This window comes from Schistocerca cancellata, chromosome 7 (assembly GCF_023864275.1).
Source record: "Schistocerca cancellata isolate TAMUIC-IGC-003103 chromosome 7, iqSchCanc2.1, whole genome shotgun sequence".
NCBI lineage: Eukaryota > Metazoa > Arthropoda > Insecta > Orthoptera > Acrididae > Schistocerca > Schistocerca cancellata.
Window position 1 is genome coordinate 277,827,013 of NC_064632.1, and position 19,017 is coordinate 277,846,029.

The 19,017-nt window shown below is 42.1% G+C and overlaps 1 protein-coding gene across 1 annotated transcript in view; it reads left to right on the plus strand.

Annotated features, from left to right (window-relative positions):
* The window catches only part of LOC126092404 (selenoprotein N-like), a 169,455-nt gene that overhangs the window by 83,090 nt on the left and 67,348 nt on the right, over positions 1 to 19,017 (plus strand). The window contains exon 3 of the mRNA XM_049907977.1: positions 562 to 737. Coding sequence (XP_049763934.1) covers positions 562 to 737 — 176 coding nt within the window. The remainder of the gene's footprint in view (positions 1 to 561; positions 738 to 19,017) is intronic.

The window sequence follows — 19,017 nt, forward strand, 5'->3', positions numbered from 1 at the left end:
CAATCGATATAATTACACATACATCTGATGAGGTCGCTGGGGATTGCACAGAGTGACACATCCCCAGTGCTACACTTCACGGATAAACAAGAGCAACTAATCTAAGGACTACTGTGACCTGTCTCGGCCTCACTTGTCCCAGCTGGCTGATGTGTGCTACACGCTCTCCTGTGGACTTTGCAATGCTTGGCTATTTCTGGGCATTGATTTGGAGTGATGCAGTCTTCATTCGATGGGATATTGTGCCTACCTAAGTGCAATGATAATGTGTTTGTGCATTGAGGGTGGTAGGTTGCTGGTAGGCATAAGCAACAAGTCTGAAACTTCAGCAAGTTCAAAATAAAATGATAAAAACGTTTTGTTGGTCAATAATTCTGCAGATTAACAGATCATCTTCAATCACAGTTTAAGAATTCAGTCCAGTAACTGTGTTAATTGTGAATATACCTCTAATTTTACAGCACATATGCAATTATTTTTCTATGTAGATAAGACACATCAGCAGCAACTATTGAAGTAAAGTACAACAGACACTCACATCAAAAATATCATTGGTTTCAGGTTGCAAGTGTGGCAGTGAAAGGTCTTCTAGATTGGCGTGAACCAGCAAGATCCCAAGCAAGTTATTCTCATGAAATTTTTGCAAATTTTATGAAAACCAGAAGCAATGAAGTTGGCACCATTTGGTACATGATTCAGCCTGACTCTGGTTCATCATATGAAAATAAATTTTCCAAGTAAGATATTAGGACTAAGAAATTGCATATTCAGCTCAACAGCAAAGTCCAGTGTATATTAACAATGTCTGAGACAGAAGAGGAACTACACACACACAGAAACAAGTGTAGGATGAGGATAGCTGATAAAGTTCAGTATTTTAAGTGTCAGTTTAAATTGACTTCTTTATCAGGAAAATAAGAAACATTAAATAAATTCTTGTACTGTATGAAACTGGATACAGAAGGAATAAGATCTACAGAGGCTGGAGGGATAAAAATTGTGGTGTTGGATCAGGAGAGGGAGAGGAACTGACACCAGGAGGGACTTCATAAGTAAGATTTTCAGATGCCATAGCAAAGGTAAAGTTAATCCGTGTCATAAATTAGGCTTCAAGGAGCAGGATAGGAACCAAAAGTGATAAATTTTAGATAGCCAGCCATTTTTGTCTCTGTTTTAAGGATGAGTGGCTTTTTCTTGCCTCCGGCAGCTGTATGTCTTACTCTTTCTTAATCTGATTTAAGAAAAGATTCATCAGAAAATTAAACCAGGAATTTTTCTGTTTAAATTATGTATTGTTCAATTTCTCCCCTTTTTGTCAGATAGTAAGAGTAGGGCTACTGTTGTTCATTTTATTGACAGTTTGCACAGAAAATGTTAATACCAGAAAGTAATATAAATGTGTAAAGTGACTAACTGTTATATGCAAAAAGGTGAAAAAATCCAGAGCTTTCAGAACAATAGTACATTTATTTGGAGAAAGACAGTGGAAGATGGGACAACATATTGTGTTACATAATGACTGAGGCTTAGCAAAGAGATGGAAGGGGAGGGGGCGAAGACTAGAAAACTAAAAAATTAAAAAAAAAAGAAAAAATGGCAGGGAAAGGGGGAGGTGAGCGGGAGGTAAAACAGTGGGGAAGAGGGTGGACGTACTCTACTGAGATGAGTAACAAAAGTAGTGTGCTAGTAGACCATGTACCACAGTTTCTGTGCACCACTAACTCATATTGGCAAGTTTGTGATTGTTCTGCAAACATATAGAACAGCTATATATGAGCTGGTACACTGCATGGATTGAATCATATAGAATGGACCAGGATAACTAGTGATAACAGTGCAGGGAACAAATACGAATTCAAATGTTTTATTTCACTTTTGAGCATCTTTACGTGCAGTCAGTGTCTTCAAAGTTAACACAGTAATAATAATGATGATGATAATAATCATATTAGTGATAATGATGATACAAACGTGGCAAATGTCATTAAGCACAAGAAAATAATGGAAGATAGAGACATTGCATATTCAAGTATATGACGGCAACAACAAAGTTTCCAAACAGAGCATTACAAGATAATTGACTTTCATAATTATGTAAATGACAGATATAATAAATATTTGAACAGTTAAATGACAATAGGCACAGGAAACAGTACTAAAATAGTTACACAGCATTAAGTATATTTTGTTTGTTGTTAATTTATTGTTCCTTCTGATAAGAAATGTGGTCTCTCGCTACACACTCAAGGAACTCTTGAGCAGAATTAATTCCTTTATTTTTCATCCATCGCAAAAGACCAGGTATAAATTTTTTTACTGGCATCATGTAGGCACTTTCAGGAAATCTGTCGAAATAGACAAAACCAAGATATTTCCAACAGTTACGGGTCTTCTCTGGCCTAGCATAAGGCACATTAATTGTATGGCCACAAGTTTAGGGGGTAACAGAAAGTTCCTGTTGGTTATAAGGGTAAAAGACTGACATTTGATGGTGTAGCACTTCTGTAGAAATAATGACCAGCACTGAATGTTAACTCATCTAAGTTTCTCCATAAATTTGTAATTAATTTCAATTATTTAGTGTTATTCAATTTCATACTGTTGTAACATCCAATTCTAAATTTGTAGAAGCAAAATTATTTAAAAATGCACATGTGCTATTTATACAATAACATTTTGGAACTATAATATGAATTTTCCGCCCACTTTTTGAGTCAGTAGACTTCGGAAGCATAGCCAGTGGTAAGATCAGATTTATAATTGTATAGAAAATCTATACCGTGACATGTGGTACTTGTTGTTAAGCTGTGACATATGAATAAAATCTGTGATTCAGGAAGTGTATAATGTATTTCTTTTATACCAGTCTATGATCACAAAATATTTTGTCCTCAGACTATTGATGTCGGTCAGCGGTGACCATCTTCAGACAATGCAAGAACAACAGTTACGTATGTTGCCTGAAGTGTAATTTTTTCCATTTATGTTTTGGACAGTGTACGAACTACTTGCCCAAGTTTCCTAACAATCAGCAATGTTATCAGGATAATATGAGAATGGAGAAAGTACAATGGTCACGTGCTATCACCATCATCTGGGAGTTATTCTTCATTCTCAGAGCCATTAGTAGTGTTGAATTGGAAGCAGTAGTAGTTCCTTCATCAATAACATTTCTGAGGTGGCTGTCACAGTTCCACTAACCCCGTTCAAGTTGCAGTACTTTACTGCAGTAGTCTTTCCAGGCTTCAGCAATAATTGGCTGAAATGGATCATCTGTAGGTTTTTATAAATTTGCTTCCAACAAGTTCATTAAGGCGGTGTGCTCCTTGGATATATCTCCCAGCTTTTGCTGATGGCAAATCTGCAGTGTTAAAGTTCTGTCATACCACAATAATGTTTTCTCCAACAGCTTAGTGTGGTATGAAATATTTTCTATGATAGTTACTGATTTTTACACAAGATAAGATGGTTTGGGAGCACGCTTCCTTCCAACCGCTACTCAAAATGTTGAGTTCATTTACCCATAGTAAACTATTGTGATAGATCTTGCCTGGAACTCCAGTTGGATGTTGCATGTTGCCTTCAAAACCATTTCTCAGGTTAATACTTCCAACAATAATTCTTATTTAAGAGTTTCGCCATGCATGCCTGTGCAGTACTACCCAACTTTGAGGTTAGCTGGTGAGGATCCTGTAGATGGAAGAAATTTTAATCAGTAGCGCTTGGGTGGCTAGGGAAAGAGAACTGTAAAATACCTTACCATCAGATGCTGCACCAGTGTCCTGGGTTAAGTACTAAACTCGTGACACTGTCTCACAAAGTGAGCGCATGTAGTTATGCCGAAGTCTACTTGCAAAGCTTTGAGAATCTGTGGTTAAGTTAAGAATCTCTAGATGTTCTTCTGCCATCTATGTATTGCTCCCATAGAGACTGAGGAGATAAGATTATACTAATTACAGTGCAAATAGAGGCATTTAAGCAGTCATCTTCCTGCACTCCAAATGTGATTGGAACAGGACGAAATCTTGACTTGTACAGACATATGACTGAACACCCATGTCTGTTGAGGTGAGGATATGGCAGGTGGTCAGCCTAGCCTTTTTCAAGGAACCATCCCACTATTTACATGAAGTGATTTAGGAAAACCGTGGAAAACCTAAATTAGATGGCTGGACGTAGCAGGAGTATCCATCCTTCCAAATCTTGAGGTCAGTGCATGAACAAATGCACTACCTCATTCATTGATATTCAACATATACATACTTCAATAAAAATTTTGCATTGCCCTGATATGTCTTGCAGGTGTGTTGCTATTGTGACTGTTCCTGTAACAATAAAGTTGTCATGCCTTGATGTTGTTTTTAAACACATACAGTTGCCATGAGCACCACCTAAGGCTAGAATGCCTTACTCAAATGAATTGCAGCATTTTGCTTGAAAGCAAAGTACCAGTGAGGACACATTACAGATGCCTGTGGAGCAGCGGAGTGAACACCCGCCATGCCATGAAGGACAATCGTGATCAGTAGTTGGAACTGCATCATCACATTGTGCACAGGAGGTCTGTCATCCATGGAAGTTGCTTGAAATGTACAGCGGAGTCAGTGATGTGGTCTGAACATGGAACCGGTTCCAACTGACAGGTAATGTTTAGGATTTACACCACACAGGCTGCCCACATTAGACAGGTGCACAGCATGATTGAAATCTAAGACTTAGTCAAATGAACCATGAGCTGAGTGCTCCATAATTAAATGTGTTATTCAGTGAGGCTAGAGGACGTCAGACTGTTAGGAGGTAATTGTACAAAGCAAATCTTCCTGATGACAGTGGCGAGAACCATATCGCACACACTAGGCGCCCCGGTGGTCCCGGTTGTCTACGGTGGACTGGAGGCTGAGTGGCGACCTCTCCAGTTGTCAGGATGCTAGGAAATGACTGCGGACGCGTCAGAAACGCCAAAGAAATATTATTAATTCATAACACATTTATTCCTGCCGAGTACAATGTGGCCCGCATACACAGGCTGGCTGAGCTTGATGATGCCAACGACCTTCCCCGAGTCCTCGCTGACTCGTAGCGATGACACTAGCTCCGGGCCGCACAGTCTTGCTAGCGCAGCGCCGCGTGCTGTGACATACCGAAGGAATGTCCTTACTTCGTACTTCGGCTGCACGTGGCTGGAGGCGGCCGGCTCGGCTGCGGACAGCAGTGTAGGAGGCTCCGGGTTGGAGTCCCAGTGCTGTCAGCATGAGAAGCGTTCTCGTAGTGCGGAGTGTACTCTGTCCCACCCTGTCTTCTTCCCTGCTCCTACTGGTGGCTCGTCCGTGGTGGACGGGTGGAACGGGCTGCAATCCCCCAGCGTCATCGGCTCACCCGGTTGTGACGGTGGATGCACAGGGCCTAGGCCCCGCACAATCTCGACGATGGCTCACTGATGTGGTCAGCATTGGCGGAGAGTGAGTCTGCCGCGATGTCTGCTAATCCTGGGTTGATGATTGACAGCGGCAGCAGAGAGGACCAGTGCTGGTACTGTCCCCTCACGTCTGCTGCTGGATGGGCCCCCCTTACTGCAACATCTCCTTAATAAAGATTAACATGTTGATCACCGAGCTGAGCGCTACGCAGCGACCCAGTACACATCTAACTGCAAGTCTAACTGCGAGTGCCTTGTTGCTATCAAAGCTGGCGTATTTAAAGGAAGCATGAGCGACGTCCTGATGTCATGCTCGTTTGTAATGAGCGCATTCGTTCCACTTATAGTGCTGACTTATCTGTCGTACTCGCCCCTTAGGTGTTCTTGCGACAGAGTTACATGTTGTTACGGCAGAGGGCGGAGGAGCGGATAGAGGTTCAGGGCACTCTCTTGTCCTAGGGGTGGGAAATTGCTCCTAAAGGCAGAAGAATCAGCAATGATCAACGACATGAGGATGCAGAAGGCAAAGGAAACCACTGCATTAAAAACACATAATGTGTATCCACAGGACATGTGGCCTGTAATTGAAGACGTGTCATGATGATCTCTCCATTGGCAAAAGATTCCGGAATAGTCCCCTATTCCAATCTCTGGGAGGGGACTGCCAAGGGGGAGGTTACCATGAGAAAAAGATTGAATAATCTACGAAAGGATAACGTTCTACGAGTCAGGGCGTGGAATGTCAGAAGCTTGAACGTGGTAGGGAAACTAGAAAATCTGAAAAGGGAAATGCAAAGGCTCAATCTAGATATTGTAGGGGTCAGTGAAGTGAAGTGAAGTGGAAGGAAGACAAGGATTTCTGGTCAGATGAGTATCGGGTAATATCAACAGCAGCAGAAAATGGTATAACAGGTGTAGGATTTGTTATGAATAGGAAGGTAGGGCAGAGGGTGTGTTACTGTGAACAGTTCAGTGACCAGGTTGTTCTAATCAGAATCAACAGCAAACCAACACCGACAAAGATAGTTCAGGTATACATGCCGACGTCGCAAGCTGAAGATGAACAGACAGAGAAAGTGTATGAGGATATTGAAAGGGTAATGCAGTATGTAAAGGGGGAAGAAAATCTAATAGTCATGGGCGACTGGAATGCCGTTGTAGGGGAAGGAGTAGAAGAAAAGGTTACAGGAGAATAAGGGCTTGGGACAAGGAATGAAAGAGGAGAAAGACTAATTGAGTTCTGTAACAAGTTTCAGCTAGTAATAGCGAATACCCTGTTCAAGAATCACAAGAGGAGAAGGTATACTTGGAAAAGGCCGGGAGATACGGGAAAATTTCAATTAGATTACATCATGGTCAGACAGAGATTCCGAAATCAGATACTGGATTGTAAGGTGTACCCAGGAGCAGATATAGACTCAGATCACAATATAGTAGTGATGAAGAGTAACCTGAAGTTAAAGACATTAGTCAGGAAGAATCAATACATAAAGAAGTGGGATACAGAAGTACTAAGGAATGATGAGATACCTTTGAAGTTCTCTAACACTATAGATACAGCAATAAGGAATAGCGCAGTAGGCAGTACAGTTGAAGAGCAATGGACATCTCTAAAACGGGCCATCACAGAAGTTGGGAAGGAAAACATAGGTACAAAGAAGGTAGCTGTGAAGAAACCATGGGTAACAGAAGAAATACTTCAGTTGATTGATGGAAGGAGGAAGTACAAACATGTTCCGGGAAAATCAGGAATACAGAAATAAAAGTCGCTGAGGAATGAAATAAATAGGAAGCGCAGGGAAGCCAAGACGAAATGGCTGCAGGAAAAATGTGAAGACATCGAAAAAAGATATGATTGTCGGAAGGACAGACTCAGCATACAGGAAAGTCAAAAAAACCTTTGGTGACATTAAAAGCAACGGTGGTAACATTAAGAGTGCAATGGGAATTCCACTGTTAAATGCAGAAGAGAGAGCAGATAGGTGGAAAGAATACATTGGGAGCCTCTATGAGGGTGAAGATTTGTCTGATGTGATAGAAGAAGAAACTGGAGTCGATTTAGAAGAGATAGGGGATCCAGTATTAGAGTCTGAATTTAAAAGAGCTTTGGAGGACTTACGATCAAAGAAGGCAGAAGGGATAGATAACATTCCATCAGAATTTCTAAAATCATTGGGGGAAGTGGCAACAAAACGACTATTCACGTTGGTATGTAGAATATATGAGTCTGGCGATATACCATCTGACTTACGGAAAAGCATCATCCACACAATTACGAAGACGGCAAGAGCTGACAAGTGCGAGAATTATCGCACAATCAGCTTAACAGCTCATGCATCGAAGCTGCTTACAAGAATAATATACAGAAGAATGGAAAAGAAAATTGAGAATGCGCTAGGTGACTATCAGTTTGGCTTTAGGAAAAGTAAAGGGACGAGAGAGGCAATTCTGACGTTACGGCTAATAATGGAAGCAAGGCTAAAGAAAAATCAAGACACTTTCATAGGATTTGTCGACCTGGAAAAAGCGCTCGACAATATAAAATGGTTAGAGATTCTGAAAAAAAGTAGGGGTAAGCTATAGGGAGAGACGGGTCATATACAATATGTACAACAACCAAGAGGGAATAATAAGAGTGGACGATCAAGAACGAAGTGCTCATATTAAGAAGGGTGTAAGACAAGGCTGTAGCCTTTCACCCCTACTCTTCAATCTGTACATCGAGGAAGCAATGATGGAAATAAAAGAAAGGTTCAGGAGTGGAATTAAAATACAAGGTGAAACGATATCAATTATACGATTCGCTGATGACATTGCTATCCTGAGTGAAAGTGAAGAAGAATTAAATGATCTGCTGGACGGAATGAACAGTCTAATGAGTACACAGTATGGTTTGAGAGTAAATCGTAGAAAGACGAAGGTAATGAGAAGTAGTAGAAATGAGAACAGCGAGAAACTTAACATCAGGATTGATGGTCACGAAGTCAATGAAGTTAAGGAATTCTGCTACCTAGGCAGTAAAATAACCAATGATGGACGGAGCAAGGAGGACATCAAAAGCAGACTCGCTATGGCAAAAAAGGCATTTCTGGCCAAGAGAAGTCTACTAATATCAAATACCGGCCTTAATTTGAGGAAGAAATTTCTGAGGATGTACGTCTGGAGTACAGCATTGTATGGTAGTGAAACATGGACTGTGGGAAAACCGGAACAGAAGAGAATTGAAGCATTTGAGATGTGGTGCTATAGACGAATGTTGAAAATTAGGTGGACTGATAAGGTAAGGAATGAGGAGGTTCTACGCAGAATCGGAAAGGAATATGTGGAAAACACTGATAAGGAGAAGCGACAGGATGATAGGACATCTGCTAAGACATGAGGGAATGACTTCCATGGTACTAGAGGGAGCTGTAGAGGGCAAAAACTGTAGAGGAAGACATAGACTGGAATACGTCAAGCAAATAATTGAGGACGTAGGTTGCAAGTGCTACTGTGAGATGAAGGGGTTAGCACAGGGAAGGAATTCGTGGCGGGCCGCATCAAACCAGTCAGTAGACTGATGAAAAACAAACAAACGGCAGACTTACGTGAAGTTGTGAAGTGCAGTTCAGCTGACGCTATACCTCTGTCTTGCACTCTACGAAAGTCTCTGTCTACCACAAACCTGCATGCTAAGCAATTCTCTCTCGCCTGTTGTGTGTAACCAGGCCATTGCCCCTGCGTGACGACACATTCCAATACATGTACAATCCTCTTGGCTAACCTACTGCCTCAGGCTCTCGGCATAGGCAACGAAACTCTGACAATATTCCACGTTTCTAACTCTTTACTATTCCGCGACACTACACACTTTAGACTTGGCTGCAGATGGGCAAGAAATTGTGAAGAACAGATGCCCCAGGACTGGTGTCAGGTGTTGTTTATGGTTTAAACTCAAATCTGTTTGTACCCTGATAATTGCAGACAATGTGTTTGTTGATAGCTCGGTAGTACTGAACACCTCCAACATTGTGTCCCACTTGTGCAATAAGTTGGTGGTGCATTGAAGTTCTAGGATGACATTGCATGGGTGCTCATGGTTGTTGAGGGCAATCTCACTAGTTTACAGTACAGGGATGAGATTCTGCAACTGATTGTGGGCCCATATCATCAACATTTGATGAAAGTTTTCTTTTGATGGATGATAACTTGCTTGTTCATGGGTTTATCTCATGAACACATTCCTTCAGCACACTAAGATCATCAGAATGGAGTGGTCTACCTGTTCCCCAGACATTAACCCAATGAAATGAGCAGTTTTTGGGCATTGGCAATGACCACTTACTCTGCATAACTTTCAAATAATCGCCATTGAAGAGTGGGACAGTTTGGACAAGGGCTCAGTTGATGATCTCATCGATGATATGCCATGATGGGTTCAAGCTGCACACTCAGGGGTACGGTGAAAAACTGCCCATGGGAAACAGAAGACTTTGTCATCATAATAGTTTTTTTTCTCAACTTCCTGTACGTGTTACAAATGAATACATACATGTGCCCTAGAGCCAATTTTTGTTTCCTTTGCTATGAATTTTGGAAAAAGGGTGATGCAAAACTGTTTTTGATGTGTCTGGGCCTCATGGTTTGCACATACTTGGAACAATTTAGCTCAGTAATATATAGCACTGTGCCTGAAACACTAGGCAATCAAACCATCAAAATATAGTCTTGTTGAAAGGTCTGAACAAGGCTATTAAACCACACAGAAAGTAAAGTGATTATCTTATTCTTGTTGCCAGTAATTTCCACAAGTGAACTTGTTAACTATACAGCACTCATCTAGACTGAACGTTTTAGGACAAGCTTTCCATAAAGTATTTTGTTAACATTGTAGTTGCACTATCAGATCACTCGTACCAATGGCACATCTGTTTTGAAGTATTAAACAATGGGAAATTAAAAATCTAGGATGGAAGAACAAAAATGTGAAATGAGACTGCTACTCACCACATAGAGGAGATGCTCTCAGGAGCTCAGGATTCATTTGCTGGGTGTGGGCTTGACAACCTTGCAATTACTCAGCTGGGGACTGATAAGCACCACCACTCCCCTGTCACCATAAGCTGTGGACATGCTGTAGCGACCATCATGCGGTGCAGCAGTGAAATGTTGTGTCACAGGGAATTGGGATCTTGGCTTGAGCACCTGGATTGTGAGGATGGTAAAAACATCTATAAAAAACCTCTGTCTTAAGGTGCACGGTGTGCCAATGAGATACGTGGCTGTTGAGGTGGAACAGTCATTAGTGAGCAACCTCTGGGGAACCTGCTGCACTTCAGTTGTATTACGCTCACCTAGTAGGCATGCAGGGCTCTGTCTAGGTGGACTTTTATTTCCCTAACTGCTCATAGGACTGAGATGGAAACCTCAAAATTATCTTCTCCTCACAACGGAAAGGGTGCGGCCCTGGTAGGAACCAAAACCCTATCAAATAAGTGGGCTTGTGTAGCCAGTCCTCCTGAGTCTGGACTTATTCAGAATGGCAGTATTTACAGTAACAGAACACATGCTGCTACCTGGAATGTGTTTTTCATGGTCAAACAAATAGAGGGTAGTTTTGAGAAGTTTTCATCCTTCTATACCCAAAAGGGCTTAGAAGGAACCTGTGGCTCTTTAAAGTAAGTTAAGCTTCCACGCAATGGGACATCATTAGTGAGAACTTCTAATTCCCAGCAAGCAGCTAACCTCCAAAAAGCTAGATGTCTTGGGGGGTATGCAATAGAGACAGATCTGCACAACACCTTGAACTACAGCAAAGGTGTTGTGACTTCCAGGGACGTCGTTGATGTTCCCAGAGAAGAAATCGGTGGGTCCCAGAAGGCATTGTTGTTATGCAAAATACAATGAAAAGGTGGGATGGTGATATAGTGAAATCAGACTCTTGTATTTACTTTCTACAGCACGAAACTTCCAGAGCATGTCAAGGCAAGTTTCCTTCACTTCAGCATGCAGCCTCATTTCCCTACTGGAGCACTATTGTTCCCCATTGGGAGCACTACTGTCAGATATAAGGAAGAAGCCATTTGTTGCAAATGTGGGAAGGCCACCCATGAAGTAGTTGGTTGTTCATCTCCTGTGAAGTGTGTAAACTGCCTTGTGGATCATCCTATATGGAGTAGGGACTGCAGTGTCTTTTTTGAAGACAGGATACAAGAGATCAAAACCACTAAGCGTAAGTCGTATGCTGAGGCCAAACAGACCTATAAGGCCATACAGCCCCCAATGTTTTCAACCTCCTTTGCATCTGTTCTTAAACAGCCAGTCTCCAAAACCGATGCTGCTACACAAATGGAGGTTGCCACTGTCAGCACTAGTACCTGCATTTGCCAGTGCACTTGTTCTGCTGCAGTTATTTTGAAGCCCATACCTCCCCCAAGAACATTGTACAATACTGTGGTTGCCACTGTTACGGTGCTCCCTTCCCCTCCAAACAATCGGCCATCCAGTGCTGCAACTATCACACCCGCAGTCGTGTCTCCAAAGCCTACCCAGGGTAAAAGCATCAAACACAAAGCATCACCCACTGACAGACCTGGGAGGTCAACTCCCTGACGATGTGGAACTCATCCTCTGTGACATATCTCTTGATTCTTCTTCAGAGCTAATGGACCTTGGTGTGGGACTGGGGCAATCATCTCGCCCCAAAGCTGATACTCAGCACATGGTAGGCTCCCCTCCCAGGTGGTAAGACAGGGTAGAAGTGCAACCCCCATGACAAATGGCTCCCATCCTCCAATTGCATGCAAATGGGTTCAGGAGACACGTGGAGGAACTGTAGCTGCTAAAACAGGAATGCCCTCTGTGCATGTCTTTTAAGAAATGGATTGTAAAGCATCTTGATGCCCCTGTCCTATGGGGCTGTACACTTCACCACAAGGAAGATCTGACTGGAGAAAGGGTCAATGGACGGTTGACTGTGTTTGTCAATGACACACACCACTCCTTTGCTCTTCCCCTGGCTACTGACCTGCAAGCAGTTGCAGTTTAAATTCATGGATGTTGGAGGATCACTGTTTGCCCATTTTATTTGCCTCTGCCAGAGCTGTAGACTCTGAATCTCCCACAGATCTTAAGAACAAACTCCCTCAACCATTTCTCCTCGTGGGAGACATCAGTGCTAATCATGTTTTGTGGGCCTCGAACTCTGCTTACTCTCAGGGTTGGGTTCTGGAGAGACTCGTGAACTGTGCATCCTCAGTACAGGTACTCACACTCATTTCTGTGGTGCTATTGGGTCATTCTCAGCTGTCACCCTATCTCTCTCTATCTCTCTGCTCTCCATCCCTCACAGATTCTGTTCAGTGGGAAGTCACTGGTGACCTTCATTCCAGTGACCACTTCCCACTCCACATTCAGCTACTGGATGAAGGATTCTTTGAATAGAAGCCACCAAAATGGATGGTCAGCAGGGCTAACTGGACACTGTTCAGCCAACTGGCTGTGTTTGAACACCGCAACAGCATCCAGGAATGGGTGGGCCACATCATGCTAGTGCCGCTGACTTACCCATCCCAAAGTCTTCAGGTCATCTTAGGAGGCAATCTGTCCCTTGGTGAACTGATGAGTGCCATTCAGTGATCTGAAACAGGTGTGTGGCTCTTCAACAGTTTTAAGTCCTGTCGAGCCGCAGACAACCTCACCGCCATTTGAGTCAAGAGGGCCAAGGCTCAGTAAGTAATTAAGGAAAGCAGGAAAGGGTCATGTCAAGTGTTCTTGGATGCCATTGACCACTCCACTTGTTTTATAAAGAACAAGAGTGTGGGAGGCCATCTGCAGGGTTTCCATTAAACACAGTCATTTACCAATAGCAGCATTGCTGAAACAGGTGTCTCCAGACAATGCCCAGAGACTTTGCCCAGAAAACGGCAGAGCATTTTGCAGCTTCTACTGCCGATGCTAATCAGGCTCTGGCATTTCACTGCTACTGAGTGAGCGCAGAGAGGGGCAAGGGGACTTCAACTCCCACAATTGTGAATCTTACAACTGCCCTTCATCCATGTGGGAGCTGGAATCGCTACTGTCTGAGACTCGTGATACTGCACCTGGTCACAATCAAATCTGGTACTGCATGCTTCAACATTTACCAGCAGCATCAAAGGAGATCCTCCTCACATGTTTTAGTCTTATATGGCAGACAGACAACTTTCCCAACTTGTGGAGAGAGGCAATTCTGGTACCTCTCCTCAAACCAGGAAAGAATCACCAGTAATTACTGGACTGTCATCATAACAAGCTGTGTAGGGAAGTCCCTGGAGTGAATGGTTAACTGTAGTCTGGTATGGTTGTTAGACCAGACAACTAGTGTGCATTCTGTGATTTCGGTCCACTTTTGACAACCTGACCCTACTAGAGGTGGCTATTCAGCAGGCTTTCCTATGTACCCATCATTGCCTGGGTATATTCTTTGACATCAGTAAGGCGTACAACACTTGCAGACTTACTTTTACCATATCCTCATAAAGTCCCACATGCCACTCTAGAGCCCAGATCCTAAACAGACCCACAACACACCCACGAACCTGTCTTCCAAAAGCCTCTGTCCCATAGAAGTATCAGTCCTTTCCAAAACCCTTACCTTTCTCCCCCTCCCAAACTGAGTCATGCTGTGCTTTTTAAAGGCCTTCTTCTGGTCCATACAGTGGAAACACTTTTTTGCCACTAACAATCAGACTCAATCCGAAACCAACATTGAACACTGACTCAGTTTAGTCCTCCATCTAACTGTTATCCATCCCCACTGCCCTCAGATTGTAACATTCCCTTGGCCGATGCACTACTTTGTAACATCCCCTCTGTGGAATGACAAACCCTAACCCAACATACTGGACCCCTTGGACTGTCTGGTATGGTAAGCAGTAGATTTACAAGGGTGCATGGCAGGTCCTCTTTCTGACTTATCTGCACGGTGGCAGCATAGTCAGCCTCCACACTTGCTCGACCTGTAACCTTACCTGCCTCAAAATCCTCTGAAACAATTTATTACAAACAAGTTGCAACATCGTAGTTTGCATGCCAGAATCCAGCCAGATAGCGATCAGATGGATATGCCCCTCTAAGTGGGTTTAAGACCACTGTTGGATACCAATTGCATTTTGTTATTGTCTCAAAGAGGCTAATCCCAATTGTGATCATATTAATATAAATCACTCAGCTGCCACGCAGGTCTTTTAGTGCACAAGGCCATGATCTTGCACTAGCAGATGCCACAGAACTCAGTCTTTACTTACACTTGATACTCCACATAAAAATAAGCATGATCATAACCAATTGGCCATAATGATCATTATCAGAAAACAAAAACGGAGTTTGCAACAGCAGGAGCGAGCACAGCAGCTGACTTACTGTGTTCAATGACTGTCGTGTTGTTGCATGCACTAAGCTTTGCTCAGTTAACTATTGGCATCTATACCTCAGTAATTTTCACATATTAAGATAAATGTTCCTTCACAATCAACATAACTTCACCACCTATGCGAACTTTGTCATGGTCTTGAGCAGATTAAGCCACAAAGCAAAGCTGGCTGTCCATCCGTCTGCCATCCCACTGCATTCTAGTCAGTGCTTGCTTAATTAAAAAGGCCTAAAACTATTGCTTATCTGAAGAATGGTCATTCGTGCACAGCACATTGCCATGTTTCAAGATCATACCCTATAAACTTTTCAGCATTTCCTTACCTTGAACTTAAATCAATTTCAGGGGACTACCAAGGCAGCCTGTGCTCAGACATCACTCATGCATGACCTGCTACCAAACTGCAGCTTGCCCTGTGTATACATAGTGTGCTACTGCAGGCCTGCATGCAGGGGCCACTGAAGTTACAACTTATTTTGTGGGTCCTTGGTTCACAGGTGCACTCAGATGCTTCCTGAACAGGGCCCACCACAGGCTGTGGCCCGGTTGCACATTTGTGCCCCAATTGTGTGACCAGCTTACTGCAGAGTTTGCTGTTGCAGTGTGCCTGTCAACTGTCTGGCCTGACACAGCTCTATGTGACTGCTGAGGAGCTGACGTGACTTCTGCACCACAGCATAGGGGTGATGGTTATCACTGAAAAGATGAGTTTTTGGGTGTACTGGTTATTTTCATATCCAGTTTAACCTGACTGTTAAATATGGTCAAAATAACCAGTTTCTGAAATAACCAATTTTTGTTTTTTATTGCTATTAGTACCCGTAATAAACATAGATTTCAAACAAAGATTGGAAAATTCTGATGATCAGGGAACAGGAGATGATGATCAATATGGGGTTGAAACTGCAGCAAAAATGTTCTTTGTGTTCAGCAGAGATTGCAAAAGTGAAGGGGGTAGGCGTGACGACAGTGGGAATGAAAGGTCACAAGCTGTGACTTCCCTGCATTGTCATTTTGGATTATATCAAGTTTTTCGCCTTGAAGCAACCACAAAATTAAGGGTTCAGTCATTATTCCAAGTTTATAGCATGTCAGTAAAGTTACAGATATAGTAATCAACTTTACCTTCTCTTCCAAGGAACATAGTACATGTTATCTCCTTATATGAATAGCAAATTTGTTGTGCTTCCTCCCATTTTTAATCCTTTGGTGCAAATGGAGCATTGTACTTCATTTCTAGTGCACTTCATAAAATACATCTAAACTATGGATGGTAACAGTCTGCATTACAACTAATGTACAAGGATGACAGTGAGAATCCACCCCATCTTTCGCACAGTGCAGAGTCCCATGTGACTGGAAAAAAGTGCAGGTGACTCCTCGTTATAAGACGGGCAAAAGAATTGAGCTGCAAAATTACAGACCAATATCCTTAACATCAGTTTGCTTGAACATATTCTCAGTTTGAATAGAATAAATTCTCTCCAGATGGAAGACTTCTGTCCATGTGTCAGAACAGATGTAGAAAGGATCACCCTTGCGAAACTCAGCTTGGCCTTTTCACACTTGATATCCTGAGAAATAAGGATGAAGGACAACATGCAGATTCCATATTCTTAGATTTCCAGAAAGCATTTGACACTATGTCCCACTGCAGACTATCAGTGAAGATGAAAGCACACAGAATAGGTTCCCAGATGTGTGAGTGACTTGAAGACTTTTGTTATGAAAATGTTATGACGTATACAGAGATATCGGTATGTTGTCTCCGGTAGCGAGCATTCACCAGAGACCAGGGTAACATCAGGAGTGCCCCAGGGGAGTGTTGTATGACCACTTTTGTTCTTTATGTATGTAAATGATCCAACAAGTGGGGTGAGCAGCAATCTGCAGCTGTTTTTGCTGATGATGGTGTAATGTTTGGGAAGGTGTCATCATTGAATGGTTGTAGGAGGATACAAGATCACTGGTGTGATGAATGGCAGCTTGCTGTAAATGTAGAAAAACGGAAGTTAATGCTGATGAGTAGGGAATACAAAGCCATAATGTCTGAATACAGAATTAGTAGTGTACTGCTTGACACAATCATGTAGATTAAATATCTGGGCATAATGTTGCAGAGTGATAGGAAATGGAATTAGCTCATAAGGATGGCAGTAGGGAAGGCAAATGATCAACTTTGGCATATTGGAAGAATTTTAAGAGAGCGTAGCTCTTCTGTGAAGGAGATCATGTTTGGAATACTAGTGTGACCAATTCTTGAGTATCACTGGAGAGTTTGGGATTCACACCAGGTCAAATTAAAGGTGGACATATAAAAAATTCAGAAGTGAGCTGAGTATTATGGAGATGCTTGGTGAACTCAAATGGGAATCACAGGAGGGAAGACAACATTCTTTTCATGAAATGCTATTGAGAAAATTTAGACAACCGGGATTTGAAGCTGACCGTAGAATGACTTTACCTCTAATCTACATCTACACTCCACAAACCACTGTGAGGTGCGTGGCAGAGGTCACGACCCATTGTACCAGTTATTAGGGTTTCTTCCTGTTCCATTTTTGTATGGACCACAGAAAGAATGATTGTTTGATTGCCTCTGTGCATGCAGTAATTATGCTAATCTTATCCTCATAATCCCTATGTGAGTGATACACAGGTTTTTGAAACTATGTTAAGACTTTCTCTGGATGGTTTATGTCTATCTTGAAGAGTCTTCCAGTTCAGTTCCTTCAATATCTCTGTGACACTTTCCCATGGACCAAATCTACCTGTGACCATTTGTGCTGCTCTTCTCTGTATATGTTCAATATCCCCTGTTAGTCCTATCTGGTACCGGTCCCACACACTTGAGCAATCTTCTAAAACTGGTCACACAAGTGATCTGTAAGCAACCTCCTTTGTAGATTGATTGCACTTCCCTAGTTCTCTACCAATAAACTGAAGTCTACCACCTGCTTTACCCACAACTGAATCTATGTGATCATTCCATTTCATATCCCTACAAAATGTTACACCCAGGTATTTGTATGAGTTGCCAATTCCAACAGTGACTCATTGATATTATTGTCATAGGAGACTATGTTTTTTCATTTTCTGAAGTGCACAATTTTATTTTTCTGAACATTTATAGCAAGTTGCCAATCTTCACACCACTGTGAAATCTTATCAAGCTCTGACTGAATGTGTATGCAGGTTCTTTCAGACAGTACTTCATTATAGATGACTGCATCATCTGTAAAAAGCCTGATGTTACTATGAAAATTGTCTAGAAGGTCATAAATATATAACATGAGAAACAAGGGTCACAACATCCAAGATAACATGCTGCATCCTCCCTACTAAAAAGCCCTCAAACCCGTAGAAATTTCACTTAACACGCCACATGATCATAATTTTGACAATAAGTATAGATGTGGTACTGAGTCAAATGCTTTTCAAAAATCAAGAAATACAGCATCTACCTGATTGCCTTGGTCCATAGTTTCCAGTATGTCATGTGGGAAATGTGCAAGTTGGGTTCCACGTGATCGATGTTTTCAAAATCCCTGTTGGTTGGCATTGAGGAGGTCATTCTGTTCAAGATACCTCATTATGTTTAAGCTCAGACTAAGTTCTAAGATTCGACAACAAATCAGTGTCAAAGATATTGGACGGCAGTTTTTTGGATAACTTCTACTACCCTTTTTGTAGACAGGCGTGACATGAATTTTTCCAAAAACTAGGCATAGTTTTTTGTTAAAGGGATCTATTATAGATTATAGTTAGAAGAGCAGCAAACTCAGTCACAAATTCAGCATAGACACTGACAGGGATTCCATCATGCCCTGAAGCTTTGTTCATTTTTAATGATTTCAACTGTTTCTCAACACCACTGACATGAACACTAATTTCATTCATCTTTTCAGTGGTAAGAGGATTAAATAGAGACTATTCTCCTGGGTTTTCCTTTGTAAAGGAACATCTGAAAATGGAGTTAAGCATTTCAGCTCTTGCTTTGCTACCTTCAGTTTCAGTTCCTGTCTCATTCACTAGGGACTGGACATAACTTTGGTGACACAAACAGCCTCTATATATGACCGGAATTTCTTTGGATTTTGTGAACTGTCATTTGACAGTATTCTGCTGTGGTAGTTACTGAAGGTATCGCACAATGCTCTCTTGACAACCAAACACATTTCTTTCAGCATCTCTCCATCTATAGACCTAT